This window comes from Alosa pseudoharengus, unplaced genomic scaffold (genome assembly GCF_046254945.1).
Source record: "Alosa pseudoharengus isolate Yale_2024_CS ecotype anadromous, Long Island Sound unplaced genomic scaffold, YU_APseudo_1.1 YU_APseudo_1.1_scf_8, whole genome shotgun sequence".
Lineage (NCBI taxonomy): Eukaryota > Metazoa > Chordata > Actinopteri > Clupeiformes > Clupeidae > Alosa > Alosa pseudoharengus.
In genome coordinates, this window is record NW_027468870.1 from 24,664,374 (window position 1) to 24,681,448 (window position 17,075).

At 43.2% G+C, this 17,075-nt stretch overlaps 1 protein-coding gene and 1 long non-coding RNA gene across 2 annotated transcripts in view; one reads left to right on the forward strand and one right to left on the reverse strand.

Moving 5' to 3' along the window:
* The window catches only part of sptbn4a (spectrin, beta, non-erythrocytic 4a), a 36,372-nt gene that overhangs the window by 3,943 nt on the left and 15,354 nt on the right, over positions 1 to 17,075 (reverse strand). The window contains exons 2-14 of the mRNA XM_076274933.1: positions 12,169 to 12,501; positions 10,671 to 10,913; positions 10,156 to 10,245; positions 8,235 to 8,513; positions 6,991 to 7,121; positions 6,572 to 6,776; positions 5,910 to 6,155; positions 5,239 to 5,373; positions 4,566 to 4,813; positions 3,328 to 3,466; positions 2,977 to 3,061; positions 2,451 to 2,665; positions 630 to 1,555 (exon numbers count right to left, since the gene is read on the reverse strand). Of these exons, the coding sequence (XP_076131048.1) occupies positions 630 to 1,555; positions 2,451 to 2,665; positions 2,977 to 3,061; positions 3,328 to 3,466; positions 4,566 to 4,813; positions 5,239 to 5,373; positions 5,910 to 6,155; positions 6,572 to 6,776; positions 6,991 to 7,121; positions 8,235 to 8,513; positions 10,156 to 10,245; positions 10,671 to 10,913; positions 12,169 to 12,501 (3,275 nt within the window). The remainder of the gene's footprint in view (positions 1 to 629; positions 1,556 to 2,450; positions 2,666 to 2,976; positions 3,062 to 3,327; positions 3,467 to 4,565; positions 4,814 to 5,238; positions 5,374 to 5,909; positions 6,156 to 6,571; positions 6,777 to 6,990; positions 7,122 to 8,234; positions 8,514 to 10,155; positions 10,246 to 10,670; positions 10,914 to 12,168; positions 12,502 to 17,075) is intronic.
* LOC143112359 (uncharacterized) lies at positions 13,028 to 16,131 on the forward strand. Its single transcript, XR_012984724.1, has 4 exons — positions 13,028 to 13,210; positions 14,366 to 14,433; positions 14,617 to 14,791; positions 15,172 to 16,131. It is a non-coding gene; the product is annotated as an uncharacterized LOC143112359 (long non-coding RNA).

The following is a 17,075-nucleotide window of genomic DNA, read 5'->3' on the forward strand; positions in this document are numbered from 1 at the left end:
ACACAGCTTTGCAAAACCAGTAACAACACAGCAAGCCTACTGATTCAAGCCAGACAGCTTGCTAACTGATGTATTTAGCAACATTGTGATGTAAAGCCCACCACACTTTCACCACAAGTCACTAAACAACATAGCGTTCTCTGTGGCTAGTGTTTTTTAGCTACCATTCACTATATTGCAACCCTTGCGAAACATATCTGCAGTTTTGGGACAGTTACTGCAGTTTTTCTGAAATACAATCCAGCACAGTAATATTTTAATGTCCAAAATATTGAATTTCATATGAACTGCAAATAAATCTGTAGTTTTGATACTCAGGAAACCACAGCTTTGACACTTGAAGTAGTGCAGTTATTTATTGTAAGGGCCCTACCCTTTAATTAAAAAAAAAAATCAGTATCTCTTCATACCTACCTTCTTCCATCCAATAAATTAGCATTCACTCCTTTAAACGAACCTTTTACCAGCCAGCCATTTACCAGTGTCTCTGCCTTTCTTAATATTGAAACTGTATGGTATGTGGCTTGGCCCAGTGTAATAAGCTAATCAAGATACAAAATAAACATATTGAAAAAAGTAATTGAGTGAAAATAGAATTGAATAAACCACACCGGTCCTGACTCCCTCACCCAGGCCTCTTGTCCGATGTGGCAGATTCCTGGTCGCTGGGCTTGCCGCTGGCCTGGCCACTGGCCTGGCCGCTGGCCTGCTCCTGCTCGCTGGACGACTGCCGCTCGAGCCGCCGGCGGTAGCGCTCCTGCCTGACGATCATGGGCAGCTCGTTGAGGCGCGCCTGGATCTCCTGCTCGCTGGAGGTCTGCCGGCCCAGCCTGTACTCGCGCTCCCGTCGCAGGTGGTCCATCTGGGGGTCGGAGCGGCTGCCGCGGGGGTCCCTCTGGAGCCGGCCGTGCAGCAGCTCCAAGCCGTCGATGCCGATGCCTGGGTGGATCTCGCCCACCGGGTGGCCCTGCTGCTGCTGCTGCTGTTGCTGGGCGTGGTGAGCCTCTAGTAGCGCAGGGACGGCCTTGTGGATGTGGTTTAGCTTGGGCTGCATGCAGTCGGTCTTCAGGTGCTGCCACGCGTACGCCATCTTCGGCTCGGGCATCATGCCAGCGGCGGCACCCCCCATGCCAGGATTGTTCAGCCCCTGGTAGCTGGAGCTGTCCACCCCCATCATACCCTGTTGGTTTAGCCCATGGTAACTGGAGCTGTCCACTCCAAGCTGCCCGGCCTGTTGGACCAGCACGTGATAGCCCGGATTGTCCGACATGCCGACCCCAGCTTGTGGGTTGAGGCCGTGGTAAGACGAGCCGTTCATGACAGGGCTGTAGGATGCCAGAGTTCCCAGTCTCTGGGCGAGGGAGTGGGCAGCCAGTTGTGGCACGTCTGGGCCAGACTTGATGTCCAGCTGGTCCTGGAGACTCTGCCTGAAGGGCGTGGAGGAGGACGATGAGGAGGACGAGCTCCCGACCAGGCAGGAGAGAGGAAACATCTGCCTGTTGAGCAGCGATGAAGAGGAAGACTGCCTGCTCTTCTCCTCCTTTAGCTTCTCCACCTGATAGGTGACAAACATAAAGACAGAGCAGAGACAACAGGCAACAATATTATCAACAGCATCCACACTCTCCACACTATTGATAGTATCAACAAAGCTATACAGTATACTTGTGTATGCTGTGTGAGCTAAGATGAGCTGATGTTTATGACTGTGTATGAAAAGTACCTGTCAACATTACTCTGTAGGTAGGCAAAAACTCAACTCGTAGAAAAGTACTCTCTGTCTTAGAAAGCTTTATTTTTTTTCACTTTGTATCACTGTGACAAAAATCCAATGTGATATCACTTTCTTTACACAGAGCATATATTCTGTACATGCAGTGACAGACAATACAATCATACACCAGTTAAATATAATAAATAAATAAAAATATAATATAAATAAACAAAATGATAAATCACCTATAAGTAGGGATGTAATATACGCTCAACTCACTATTCGGTACGATTCACTATTTTGTTTCACGATGCGATTTTCTCATGATTTCTTTTAAAAGAATATCCTGCGGACAAATTATGTTTGAAAAAATATTCCTTTATTTATATAAACTGAGAGGAACACAAGGTCTGAACTCGTTGTCAGCTAAGTGTCCCAGTCCCATGCGTATTATCCAGTGCCCTGATGAGGTTGTTTTAAATTAGAACCAATCTGACACCCAATTGTACTATTGTTGTCAATTATGGGGATGTCTGTGTTTTATCACTCTGAACAACCAACCAACAACTGAATGTGTACTGATGTCTGACATCGAACAAGTGAAATCAAAAGCAGATTACGCCCTACTCTGTTTAAAAATTTGATTAATAAACGATCCATATTTTTTTTAACCGGTTGTTTTTTTAACCGGCTTATAGGTCCCTACCTATAAGTACTCTGATTGTATGAGATATACAGTATTAACCTGTCGCAAAGAGCTGAAATGTTCCTTCCATGTGGCCGCAGCTTTCCGGAATGCCTCATGCCGACGAATCAGCTGCTCCACCTCATCGGCCCCTCCTGCCCCGCCCATCATTTCACGTGGGCTGGCAGGGCTGATCATTGGCTCTTTGGAGGTTAGCCACGCCTTCTCGGCCTGAATCCTCTGGACTTCCTGGAGTCTCTGTTGCGCTGCAGCATCAGAGAGCAACAGCAGAACACTCAGAAAATAGATTTAGTCCTGATCTAGCGTGGATGCACTGGATTTGACAGATCCCTGCTATTTCAACATTTTGATTCTAATTAAAAATAGTTGTCTCACAGACATGTGTCTTTTTAAGTCCATCTATTGTTGTGGTTGATATAATAAGCTTTTAAGTGCTCCAATTCAAGGTATTAGTTACTCTACTATTATTAATACCGCTACCATGTTTAATGATAATATGTGTGTGTGTGTTTGTGTGTGTGTGTAAATTAATGTCCTAATAAATTCTAGTGCTTACTGTGCTGCAGTTTTTCCCAGTGCTGGTCCCATCGATCATTCAGGTCTTTCTGCTTGGCCATCACATGGTCCAGCTTCTCCTTTACCTGGTAGACAGACAGACAGACAGAGAGAAGACGTGGATAGAGAGAGTCAGATAAATGATAGAGAAAAGGTATGTGCTGTGTGTGTGAGTGTGTTTGTGCGTGTGCCTGTATGTGTGTGTGTGTGCGTGTGCGTGTGCGTGTGCGTGTGCGTGTGCGTGTGCGTGTGCGTGCACGCGTGTGTGCGTGCGTGTGTGTGTGTGTGTGAGAGCGTGTGTATATGGCTATATGTGTGTGTTTATGCCACCCTGTGTGTTTGAGTACAACACCTCCTCAGATGCAGGGTTACGGGCTGCCAGGAGCATTCTTCCCATTTCCACACACTGGGTGAAGACTTTGCTCTTGCCCTCCATCTTAGCCTTCAGATTCTGATGCTGGGACATCATCGTCTCTACACCTGACACGTCCCTGATTTTTTAAGAAACAAATACACAAAGCAATGAGACACACAATAAACCACAGATTGGGAAATAACAATGGCACTAATCCACTTATATAGCAATCAACATGCTGACAATGTGGAATGTAGGAAGTATTCCTGAAGCTAACAACACCAAGGTAATGTGTGCGTTTTTCTACTCTCTTATACATCATAAAAATAAATACATACACATAAAAATGTCTGTTAAATGAATAAAATAAATAAATTAATTAATGAATATCTCCCCCCTATTCATAGCTTAGTACCGTACGGTATCTGCATAGGTAGATTTTTGTAAGTATGCAGATGAAGTTTGCAGCTAGTAAGCTAATACAACATAATGGCAATCTCTGTGAAAACAGCATTTTATAACAAACTAATTTGCCTCAAAGGGACCGTCACAAACTGGAGCAGTGATCAGCCGACCATTCCCAGCAAAAATGCTCCAAAGAAGAGTGTGACATTTAAACAGAAATAGGTTTCTGCAGCTGTGTCCAAAGGCAACTAGAATACGCCTCATCTACTGTATGGCATTTACCCAGACTTCATGCTACACTTCTGCCTTTAGAAGTAACTGTTTCTGCAGTAAGGGTTCTTACTTATAAGGAATTTGTTTGTAAATGTATGTCACAAATCAACCCACATTTTTGGCCTGTTTTTTTTTTTTTTAAACAAATGCATTTTGATATTAGGAAAGATACACCAGAATGGTGTAGGCCTATTTCTAAAACTAAACATGACAGGTGACAAATTAGGTGGCTCCTGTTAATGAAAATATATCATTTCAACACTCACCGGTCAACCACTCAAATTTGTTTATCAAGATGCCTGCCAGTAATCTAGTCAGTAAGGCATATTGAGGGAGGTAGGCAGTGGATGGAGGAGTGAAGGGGGTTTAACCCATTTACTTTTAGCATGTGTTAAGTTCCATTAGCAATCTACAGCTTCAGCAGTTGTGTGTTTAGGTCTATATGTGCTGCAGTCTTTAAGAAATACTAAACCATCAGTCTACCACAACTTGAACAGGCGTGTATGTGTGTGTGTGTGTGTGTGTGTGTGTGTGTGTGTGTGTGTGTGTGTTCATACCTAGCACTGTCTGGATGGGGTCCAATCTGGCCCATAATGCCATCTGTCCACATGCTCAGCTCTCGCACCAGGGCAAAGAACTGCACCTTGTCCGTTACCGTGGTGACCTGCACACGGCTGCCCTCGCAAGACACCAGCAGCTCCCTCCAGGCTTGCATCACTTCCTGCTCACGGGCCAGGATTGCGTCGGCCTTCTCCCCAGCGTAAATGGCCCTCAACTGGGCAGCATTCTCCTGTAGCTGCCGCACCTGTGGGATCATAGGTAGAAAGGTCAGACAGAAAAACATGATAACAGATTTTCTTGTTCCTTACGATGGGTCTGGTCAGTGTCATATAATATCATATAATTTATTCAGTGAGAAATATTATGTTTAATATATGTCTAAAATATTATGTTATTATGTAAATATTGTTTGAGTGGAGTATAGCATCTTAAAATAGATATGGTCAATTTACTATTTTACTATTGTCAAGTTGGATGCAGTTAGTGGCCATATTTTTTTTTATAGATGTGTAAATCACAAATCTTTTTAGCTTACCCTCCTATGTGATCTCAGGTTATTAAAGGGATCATATGATTTCTATGGGTGCCTGTGTGTGTGTGTGTGTGTGTGTGTGTGTGTGTGTGTGTGTGTGTGTGTGTGTGTGTGTGTGTGTGTGTGTGTGGTCTCACCTGGGTGACGAGGAGCTGGAGCGCATGCTCAAACGAGTGCAGCAGCCTCTGCAGCGTACCAGGGTTGGCTGTGCTCACCTGACATGAACGCACCTCAGGGAGCTGACGCATCTTGCCCTCGATCTGAACCAACACCTGAACATAATACACAAACAGTACCAAGGCAGAGTGTTAAGAGGGCATGGAGTAGTTAAGACCGGAAAATTATTAGTTAGGTTAGCTTAGATTAGACCTAGGAATTTTGCAGCTGAAGGCATTATGACAAGGACAGACTGAGATCTCTACTCTACATTAATGATACCAGCTATAACACACACACACACACACACACACACACACACACACACACACACACACACACACACACACACACACACACACACACACTCGAACACATACACAGTACAAGCAAAGATCTCTACATATATCCATATACACACATACACATGATCTTACTGTAATTTCCCAACTATAAGCCAAGGTTTATACATTGCTTTTGCAAAAAAAAATAAGCTATGAGGTTAATACATGGGGGCAGTTAATATGGCATTAATATGTTGTTGTTTTTTTAACTTGCATAAAACACTGTCTTGTGGTTTACACAATGCAGCTAATACACAGAAAATTACTGTAAATGCCTGTAGGTTGCCATTTTGTTTTTTCCTGCTTACCTCCTGGCCGTCGGTGAAGAACTTGTGCAGCTGGTGTGAGGCAGCCAGCATCTGGCTCCTCGTCTCCATAAGCTCCTGCAGGTCAGCCCATGACTCGTTCAGACCGTCCTTCCACTCGGCGATGGTGGCGGCGTCCACGTGACCGCAGTCGATCATCTCATTCACCATCTTGTTGACGGACTCCATCTGCCTCTGGCCGGCCGCGCGCGTCTCCGTCGTGAACTTGGTGAAGTTCTCCTGCAGAACCTACAAGGCGGAAGGGCAATGTTAGGGAAGGTGAGGAGTGACGGTGGAAGAGAGGGGAGGAAGAAATCATTTTTACAGTATTGTAATTTGACTTATTATACTTAGTAATTTATGAGGAAGAAGGCATATTTATGGAAGTATGCTTATTCAGAAATACGCAGAATCGCTTAACAATCTATGTTTGAAGTTAATGAAAATATATGCATCAGTCTACATTAATGTTTGTAATGTTGGTTGAACAGAAAACCCTGCGCCCACACAGCAGATGCTCAGTTATGCTTAAAAGGATGGCATTTCAAGAGTATCCCCTGTACTGAATTGGCACAAGTCTCGACTCTAGTTATGAAACTAGTATTTTCCAATGCTGAGCAGCATGAGATGCGCAGCCCTGCCGTAAGGCACTGAAGCTTGCTGACCGTGACATGCTCCAGGTCCTGTCCCATCTCTGTGGAGCTGGCCACCGCCTCGCGCTCGGCTATCCACTTCTCCAGGCCCTCCACCTCACGCTTCAGCTGGTACAGCCAGTACTGCTGCTCCAGCTTGGTCTTGCGCTGCTCCACCAGGTCCTTCAGCGACACGTACAGGCGGTCTATGTGGGACTGCTGCTTGGTGATATGCTCACTGAAGGAGATCAGACAGAGAGAGAGATAGAGATAGATAGAGCGAAGGGGGGGACTATACATAACTCAGATAACACTTTTCGCATTTATGTGAATGTGGGAACTATCTCCATAATATTAACATTGTTTATGTATCCATCCATCCATCCATCCATCAATCAGTTTATCTATCTATCAATCCATTCATCCCTCCATCTTTTTTTTCCATCTTCTACCTGTCCGGGTGTCCGAGCTCCAGCATCCTGCGGCACTGCTGAGACAGGAAGCTGACGGTCTCGGCATAGTTCTCCACCGTCTGCTCCAGAGCGAGCTGCTCCTTCAGGAGCCTCAGGGTGCTTGGCTCATCCTGCCAGGAACAAACACAGACCCCCCACACAACCGCAATCAGAGACAGAGCTGGAGATTGAGGCCCCCGGAAAAATCCGCTGAGGCTTTATATTAACCTTCTGTCGTCAGATATGATACAGTCATATATCATAAACAAATACAAATGCCATACACGTGTGTCGAGACAAGTGATGAAGGAGCATAATGTTTACATTTTGACAAAATGTCAAGAGAGATCGAAAATGTCTGGTGCTCTAACAACTAGCATGTCACATAGCTGCTACAGCACAGCAATTACCTATAACAACAACAAATCACAGCATCGCATACTGACTGATGATCACTAAATGACAGGGTGTGGTAAACCAAAACCCCTCAGTGTCCCGCACTGGCCCCACTGAATCCTTCAGGAGTATCACTCTGCTTGCTACACCTCACCCTGCCATGCAGATAAACCCACACCTGCTGTAAACGCACAGGGCATAATCGCAGAAATATTGTGGGCCATCTGCTGATCTGCTGTGTCTCTGTTCACTATACGTGGCTGCGTGTGGTGGTGTGCCAGAATAACAGATTAAAAGACTCCTAAGTGGGATGACTTCATCTTACTGAGATGACAAACACCACAATTGCTGTATGTTGAGTAGATAGTACGATTGGATAATTACACTGTATGGTTGTAAAACCCTTTATAAATTGTTCCTAAAGTGTGTCAGAAGGAAAATAGAGTGAATTGTTAAAATATGTTTACAATGCCTGTAAATCTAAATGGGGATGAAGAAGTTAAGGTTACATCTTAAAACACTAAATTACTTTTTATTTAATATTTCATTAATTAGGCCTACTTATGCACACTCTCCCATAGGCCCAACTAAAATAGTTCTACATTAATCAATCCTCTAACAAAGTTTTTCATAGAAATGGATTTAAATACACCAAACTGAACATAAACTTTTCTATTCATACTGTACACCAAAAATGTCCATAACAATTGTCCAACACACCAAATACAATACAATACAACAAATGCAGTTTGATAAACTCTGGCTGGCTGATTCTATTTGTGATATGGAAATGACTGCTGGGGATGATCTCTGAATGTTGCCTGCTAGTGGGTGAGAAAGCTTCATACCGTTCCTCTCTCCTCGTTGATGACCTGGAGCTTCTGACCACTGAGCCAGGAATCTGCCTTGGCTGCCTGCGTGTAGTACTGCTGGGCATGGAACACAGCATCCAGCATCACTGTACGACGCTCCGCCTCCACCAGAAGCACCTCCCACAGCTGCCGTGCATGCTCCGCCCCTTCTCGCACCAGTTCTGCCTCCGGTGTGCGTAGTGCCGCCACTGCTCCCGCCCTCTCCAGAACCTCCTCCAATCGGTCTCTCCGGCTCTGCAGATCCATCTGCAGCACCTGCTCCAGACCAATCAGAATTAAGAATCTCTCTGTCAGTAAAACAATATTGAGACGACGGGCCCTATTTTAATGTTCTAAAACGCATGGTCTGAAGCATATGGTTTAAGCACATTTAGGGCGTGTCCAGTCCACTTTTGCTAGTTTGACGGCGGAATAAGTGATCAGACGCCGAGCACATGGTTCAAAAGGGTTGTTCTTATGTTTCTTAATTAATCACGGGTGTATTTTGGGCGTAACATCCATTAAACCAATGAGACTGACATATGCCATTCCCTTTAAGAGCAAGAAACGCATTACAACAAGAGCACGCCGTGTTGGTTTTTTGGACGAGTGAGTGCATATCGCCAGAAGGAATCTGCTTGCACATGCAACAGCAGGATTCAACAACAAAACAAAGTCTTACACTTAGTTATTTACTTTAACTACTGACTGACAAAGGGTTACAATCGAAAACGTAGCCTGAAACGTAGCCTGAAAAAAAAACAAAATAGCAGAACATGAGCATTTCAACATTTTTTCCTTTAGGTCAGTAGCATTATCATTTTTAGTGGCGTTAAAATAGCAATTTGTGATCATGCACCTGACCACATCTAGTTTTTTCATCGACACACACATGAGTGCGCAAGGTTCATTTGACAACTCGTGAACTCGTACACCTGGCAGAATAATAATCATTGTGCCAGTATAAGCTAGCAACGAGACTTGCATCGCGCCTGGCACCACGATGCGCCAGGTGTAAGATGAAGGGTTCTATTTTCAATAATGCATAACATGGCGGAGAATGCAATACAGTACAAGGAAGAGATGGACCAATTCTTATTTAAAGTCAACCTATGTCATGTCATGTTCCTTTAGATCAGTGTTTCTCAAAGTGTGGTCCGGGGACCACTGGTGGTCCGCAAGCTATCCCAAGTGGTCCGCGAGCAGACGTGGTAAAATATAATATAGATGAGTTGTTTGCAATATTGAACCAACTTGTATGTAAATCCAAACAGTTCTGCAACACTATCTATGTAAGATATGCCAATTTAAATCGTATTCTCTGACACAATAAGCAAAGTTTTTTTAGCTAGGTGGTCCTGCGCTTCTTTTTTATTGGTTAAGTGGTCCTTCATCTAAAAAAGTTTGAGAAACACTGCTTTAGATGTTAAAAAAGCAAAACTAATTACTCAATCAATTTACACTTGATTGCGCCCAGCACTATGTTAATGAATTAGCATATTAGCTTGTTCTCACTGCGTGGTTGCCACAGTGATGAAACCTGTTTGTGGTGTGCAGCATTGTAATGTCTTCATGTTCAACTGAATTGTCCTGGTGAATGTTTAATCATACCTCCAAATTCGTCAAAACCCTACCAAAATGTAAAAAAAAGCTAGTACCGCACAACAGTGCCAAATATATTCACAAAACACCACGATGTAGCTAACTAGCTAGCTTTGTCAATTCCTGTTGAGGCTATTTGTAAGATATGGCTGTCTATCATCTATCATACCATCTGTCTATGGCTGGCTATCAGCCTATGCCTCTTTAAAATAAATAGGACTCCACACAGTATTGTCTTAAATCCTTTTTTCACTACACAAGCAGTAATTTAGCATCATCTGAATGGTATGTGGGTTGCGTTAGGGGGAGCGGGAACCTCATTTGTCTTCATCAGCTGTTGCACACTCTGCAGGTTGTTTCCGTATTCCTTGGAGGATGCCAGAGGGAGTCTCTCCTGGATCCACACCTGCAGGACCACACAACACCATCCAATACAAAACTCTCATACGGCTACATACATGGATGCATAAGTACTAGGGCCCTAATTTAAATACTGGTCAAAGTGCAAAGTCTAACTAAAACTTGATTAATAACTATGCAAAATATATTTGCAAATTTAATATCATGAAAAAGACCCTAAGCACAAACAGTGGTGGGTCAGCTAAAAGCTGTCTAATGCCACATGATTCAATTAGTTCATGCACAAGAACTCATAAATTGAGTTTGCACTTTGCCTAGCATTTAAATTAGGGCTCCTAGTGTCCATTGTGTAAGGCCAACATTTGTGTCTTAAATATTTAGTTTGAGTATGTCTGCAAAACAAGGTATGGCGTGAGTGAGTGATAAATTAGAAATTAGGTGTAATCCTAGTCTGGGTTTCTGAGAACTCACAATCTCGTCCTCCAGGTCCTGGCTGACTTGGTGCATCTCCTTGGAGGCCAGCAGGATGCGGCGCCTCTCCTTGAGCGGCTCGATGAGGCGGCAGATGCGCGTCTCGGCCGGCCGCTCCTCTCCTTCCACCATCCTCAGCAGGCCTGCCTGCAGCTCGCCAGCGCCCACGCCCACGCCCACGTCCGACATGCTGCCCCCCAGCTGAGACATGCCCACTCCGCGGTACAACTGCGACTCCATGGTCTGGCACAGTGGGGGTCAGGAGAGAGGGGGAGATAGAGAAGGAGAGAGAGAGGTAGGCAAAGCGGAAAGACAAAAGACAAATGCTTTGAGACATGCCTAGCCCAGAGTTTACGCAGTTTACACAGACTGGAAATCTCACCCAGTGTTTAGGTCACGTCTGCACTGTAAAACTATAACATCCTATGTCACATACAGTATTTCTATACCATCACAGCATCAAACATGTCTGATGTCTCATATGAGTGTGAGGGCCAGATGTACTAACGCTTTTGCGCCCACTTCAGGCGTTTTTGTTTCGCAATGTGTGTGTAAAATCATTGCGAGGTATGTACAAACAGGCCGCAATGATGTAAAAGCGCAAACTGCCTGTCGCGGGAGCTGAAAGTGGCAGATTGCGTTTTTCATGTCATGCATATGCATTCATGGGAGGATCCAAGGGAAAGTGGGAGTTTAGCGTAAAAAGATGGGAGGGGAAGAGTAAAGAGCGCCTAATTATGTATTCCGCGGTATGTACAAAGACTGCTCCTGAAAGCGCACGTCTATTCTGCGCCTAAATGCTTCCGCCTTGTAAAAGCAGGTGTTAATCCAAATTGCAGTTCAATGCGTCAATAAGAGAACCTTTCAAAGACAACAGAATCGCTATGTAGAGCACCAGTTTTTGTGGTGAAAATATTTGTACTACCAAAAGTTTGATTCTTTAATGTTGTCATCAGTTAACTTCATTCAACTGCGCTTGTATGTAGGCGCTGCCATTCAGTTGTGGACGTTCGTAAATTGCGTTTATGGGCGGAGAAAGGCACAGTTTACACTAAGGATTGAACGATTGATAAATACGACGGAAACTTCGGTCTGACAGCGTTCGCAATCTGCGGTGTGTCCATGACGCTGATAACGCTACGTTCGCAAATGTACGTACATCTGGCCCTGAGTGTGAGGGGAACGGAGTAGGATTAGGCAGCAAGGTTGGGTATAGAGGAGACAGATAAAAGAGATGGACGTGTAGGGGCATGAGAAGGCTCGATGGTGTTTTAAGCCCCCACCGTCGACTTCAAGGCAACGCTGCAACCATCGACTTCAAGGCACCTATCCCGAACCTTAACCCTAACCCTAGTGCCATCCATGCAGTGCTGTCTAGAAGACTACGTTGCGGGCTTAAAACACCCATGAGGCGAGTCCATGTGGGTAATGGAACGTATCGGGACACTGGGAGGTGCAGGAGAACGGAGCTGAATGTTTCCTCTAGTGACTGTACTACCTGTATCCTCTGGAGCTGCTGGCTGAAGGTGGGCCTGGGCTGCAGCAGGGTGGGCTGGGTGGTGGTGGAGGAGGCGGCGGTGACGACGGCGGCAGCTGCAGAGGCCACCACCGGGGGCTGCTCCTGCAACAGGGACAGCTGCTGGTCCAGGTCCGTCAGGGTCTTGGTGGGCGGGTCGTTGCTGAGGGTCCGGTGGTTCTGCGTCTCGAAGAGCTGCCGGGCCTTGGCCTTGGTGGTGCTCTCCAGGTGGGTCCAGCACTCGCGCATCTCCTCCAGCTTCTGCTGCACCACCGACTGTAGCTCTGGCTGCTCCTGGATCAGCTCCTTACCCTCCTACAGGGACACGAGAGGTCACAGAGGTCAACACACACACACACACACACACAGAGGAACATACAGACTCAAACAGACATACACATATCAAGATCACACACACACACACACACACACACACACACAGATACACGCAGAAGAACATACAAACTTGGACAGGCATACACATATTAAGAATGCGCGCACACACACACACACACACACATGTTCTTTTTGTGTTTATATACATAATCTATGGGAATCTGTCTGTATACATACATATACACACACATACATATAGACACACACACACACACACACACACACATTTAGCTTTTACAGTACACATACACACATAGCAGAATATATTCATCTGTCATTTTCAAAATGCTCAGTATCTGTTGCTAGAGTGTTAGCATCTCCTAATGGTGATAAAGCAGCGTTTCCGCTGCTGCACTGTAAAAAGTTTCTGTAAATTTACACCCAGATTCTAACATTATTCACCGGTTTTCTTTAATAAACGGGACTTTCCGGTCATTAGTAAGACTAATATGTAAAATCAGGCTCCAACACTGTTATTTACCACGCCCGTAATGTTTATTCTGGAACACACGTACTTCCTGTTATCTATTAACGTTACCTTCGTTCTGGTGATGGGAAGCTGTCTGCTGAGAGAAGACGATAAGTTGGAATCATACCCAAACCCATCGAAAGCCATCAACACAATAAGGTGAGTTTATCTGTCACCTTTGACCAGAAATACAACGTTTGAAAGCACACTGGTCATGTTTATATTAAGTTGTATAATACAACATCTCTGAATGTTACCCTGCTGAAACGAAGTTAGTAGCAGTGCTATTCAGCTAGCCAAGACCGCGCTTTCGCCCTTCTTAAGCCATGCGTTATCGTTATCACTACACTTGTCGATCAAATTTTACGTTTCTTCATTGCAATCTGGAGCCATCTAAATGTATTGGTATGTGTAGGGTATGCGTAGTTTTTGAAAGTTTGACTCGCGGGATTTACCTGCTATAACACGTGCTTGCTAGCTAAGTCTGCTTAGCATCATCAGTTTAATAAACCAGTGGCCAAATAAACAATATGGCACAAACGGATCAGTGTTGACTGCTGCTTTCAGTGTTTACTTGTATGCATGGATTTCGCCCGTGCTGGTAATTACTTAAAGTTGTGTTAAGTCCTTCAGTTTAGAAAGCTAATGCTAGTTAGTAGCCTAGCTAGCTCTCCATAGCAGAGGTGGTTGCATGACACGCGTATGGTATTCCTCCCGAGTTCATTTGAGCTAGCGGCATGCAACAGGAAGATGTTTACATGTCAGATATGTGGGCATCAGTCCACTGCGTCTATTTATGTGAGCCATACCTAAATTCATGACAATATACCCAATATAGACCTTCCATGCTGTGCCAGATTGGCAAATAAAATTTAAGAGACATGCAGGTCTTGGATTTCCCCTGGGGATCGATCAATAAAGTATCTATCTATCTATCTATCTATCTATCTATTTATCTATCTAGGTCTTTAGACGCACATATATAGAAACCATAAACAATGTGGTTTTGATAAGACGGACACTATTTCAAAAGCAAGCCCCCTTACTTTGCACACACATTCCTCACACAAACATCTTATCAAACCCGCCTCATCACTTTTAATCATTCAACGGCAGACACACACACACACACACACACACACACACACACCTCTTTCATACTCACCTTACAGACAACTCGCATTCACTCACTCCTTACATGCATACACACACACACACTCAGAGATTACATTCACTTTCTCACTCACACACATAAACACACACACACACACATCACATCAGAGTTGTTGAGTGCCTTTCTTTTCTTTTGCTAAGGGATGTGCGACCGTAGCTGATGTTGAGTCTTCCAAGCCTACCTGTGACGCCTCGCCTGATATTACTAGGTATGTTTTTTCATTCACTAGAGTAATAATGATCAACATATACATATTTAAATCAACTTTTGAATACTAAATGTTTTTTTTTCTGTATTGAATTTTGTTTGGACAAAATCCTAAAATGAATCTAATCATAGTTGACATGTGGATCTATATCTTAAATTGAATATGATAAATTATTTTTTTCAGGTGAACGACAAGGTAATCATCAAAAGTGGATGGTCAGCATTGAATCCTTAATCGTTTGTGAAGGGTCCAACCTCGCCACATTTCTAACAGGCCTTGCGACATGTTTCTCCACCTTCTACATTCTGAATCTGCAATATCAGGAGGAGGCAGCGTGCACCCTTGAATTCATCCAGAGGTAAGTTCATGTCACACTTTCGAACCAGAATTTGTTTTATGTGTGGTATGTATTGGGGGGTTGTGTAGTAGTCTACTATGTAGTTATAAGCACTACTATGCAGGATTACACCCTCTGTAGAGAGCAATCATGCATAGTACTGCTGTAATAACCACAGAACACTATACTTCTACTTCATACAACTGATTAAATCAAATATAAATGCAGTTACAGTAAGTAATAAATGTCAGTTAATTTCATTGTGAGAAAGTGTGTTAACGTTACAAATTCACATCCGATTCATTCACTTTGGCACAATTTTCCTCTACATGAATCCTAGTGTACCCTATCAGTTTTTGTAACTCTCTCTCTTTCTCTCTCTCTCTTTCTCTCTCTCACAGAAAAAAGGCCCAGAAGAAGCCTAAGAACAATCACTAATAAGTAAAGTGAATGTTATACTTGATTTCTCATGAATGTTACTTGATTTCCTCCCTGATTATCATTTATACTTATCTCTGTACTATAAATTCTTCTGGACATAATCTGTCAGTTTATTCATTCTCACATGTACACAAGCCCAATGCGATGCAATGATATTGATAATTATCTGTGATAATTATTCTGTATCTTATTTCATTTTGAAATAGTACTACTGTAGATAACATGTCTACATTTTACATACATATGTGATACACAAGCCTAATGCAATGTTTTTATTTTCCATGATAATTCTTTTGTACCTTATTCACGATTTTTGAAATACAACTAGATCACGTGTCTACATTTTACATTCATACGTGATACACGAGCCTAATGCGATGTTTTTGTTTTTCATGATAATTCTTTTGTACCTTATTCCTTGTTTTTTGAAATACGATTTTCAAAATACAACTAGATAGCGTGTCTACATTTTAAACGGGCCTAATGAAATGTTTTTGTTTTCCATTGTAATTCCTCTGTGTCTTATTGCCTGTTCTTTGAAATCCGATTTTCAAAATACTACTATGTATCTACATTTTACATTCATACATGATACACAAGCCTAATGCGATGTTTTTATTTTCCATGATCATTCTTCTCTGTCTTATTCCCTGATCCTGAAATACGATTATAGTCAGTCTACATTTTCCAAAATTACTATTTATCTTGCTTCATGTCCCTTCATCTTTCAAAAAGATTACTTTACTGTTAGACTGTCAAGTAAGTGCTGTGAAATAAAATATCTGTTAAATTACAAATAAGTAACTGATGTGAAAACATGGATTTTTATCTTTAAAATGTTGATTTGAGAGTGGATGAACTCAATATATGGCACTTGTTTCCTGTAATTGTAAAAAAATAAAGACCTGTTGTGTAACTAACGCGAAGATCACATTTTTTTCTTGTTACCCAACATGAAAATTATGTTATACAGGAATTTAATGTTATGGTAGTCTGCCGTTAAACAACGGGAAGCTCCTGGAAATCCTGCCAGTTGTTTCCTGTTAATTTACAGGAAATTAATGTTGTTATTTTACATTAACTTAACGTTAAACCAGGGCACCGTTAAATAACAGGAATCTCCTGGAAACTCTGCTGCCAGTTGATTCCTGTTTTTTTACGGGATAATTTCTTACAGTGTGTGTGCTTCACTGTGTTCAAGAGAGCAACAGAAACAATGACATCATGTCCACAGAGGATCCAGGAGTCTAAATGTGTCACAAGAATGGCCCGTGATTGCAGTGTTTTCAGCTAAACCTTTCTCATGGATTATGTGTGGTTGCTTCATGATTCAATAAGGGAGTGTGTGAGTGTGTGTGTGTGTGTGTGTGTGTGTGTGTGTGTGTGTGTGTGTGTTTGAGTGTTCACACTTCTGTGTGAGTGTGCACATCTGTGTGTATGTACACATGTGCATGTAAGTGTGTGAGTGCATATATATATATGCCTCTCTGTGAGAGAGCAAGTGTGTGTGTGTGTGTGTGTGTGTGTGTGTGTGTGTGTTGGCAGAAGAGGATAAGGGAGAAGGAGGAGAGTGATGTGAGCTGGATGGAAAGAGATCAAAGCATACAGAGTCTTTCTCCTCAGAGCTGTGGCTCCATTCCAAACTCTTAAAATAGAGTGTGCATGCACGCACGTGCGCGCGCACGCACACACGCACACACACACACACACACACACACACACACACATTTCTCTAATTCAGAATTTGACACTGACAAACACCTGCTTCAAACTAATACTACAAATCAAAACCAATGACAAATGAAACAATTACACACACGGACACACACACACACACACACACACACACACACACACACACACA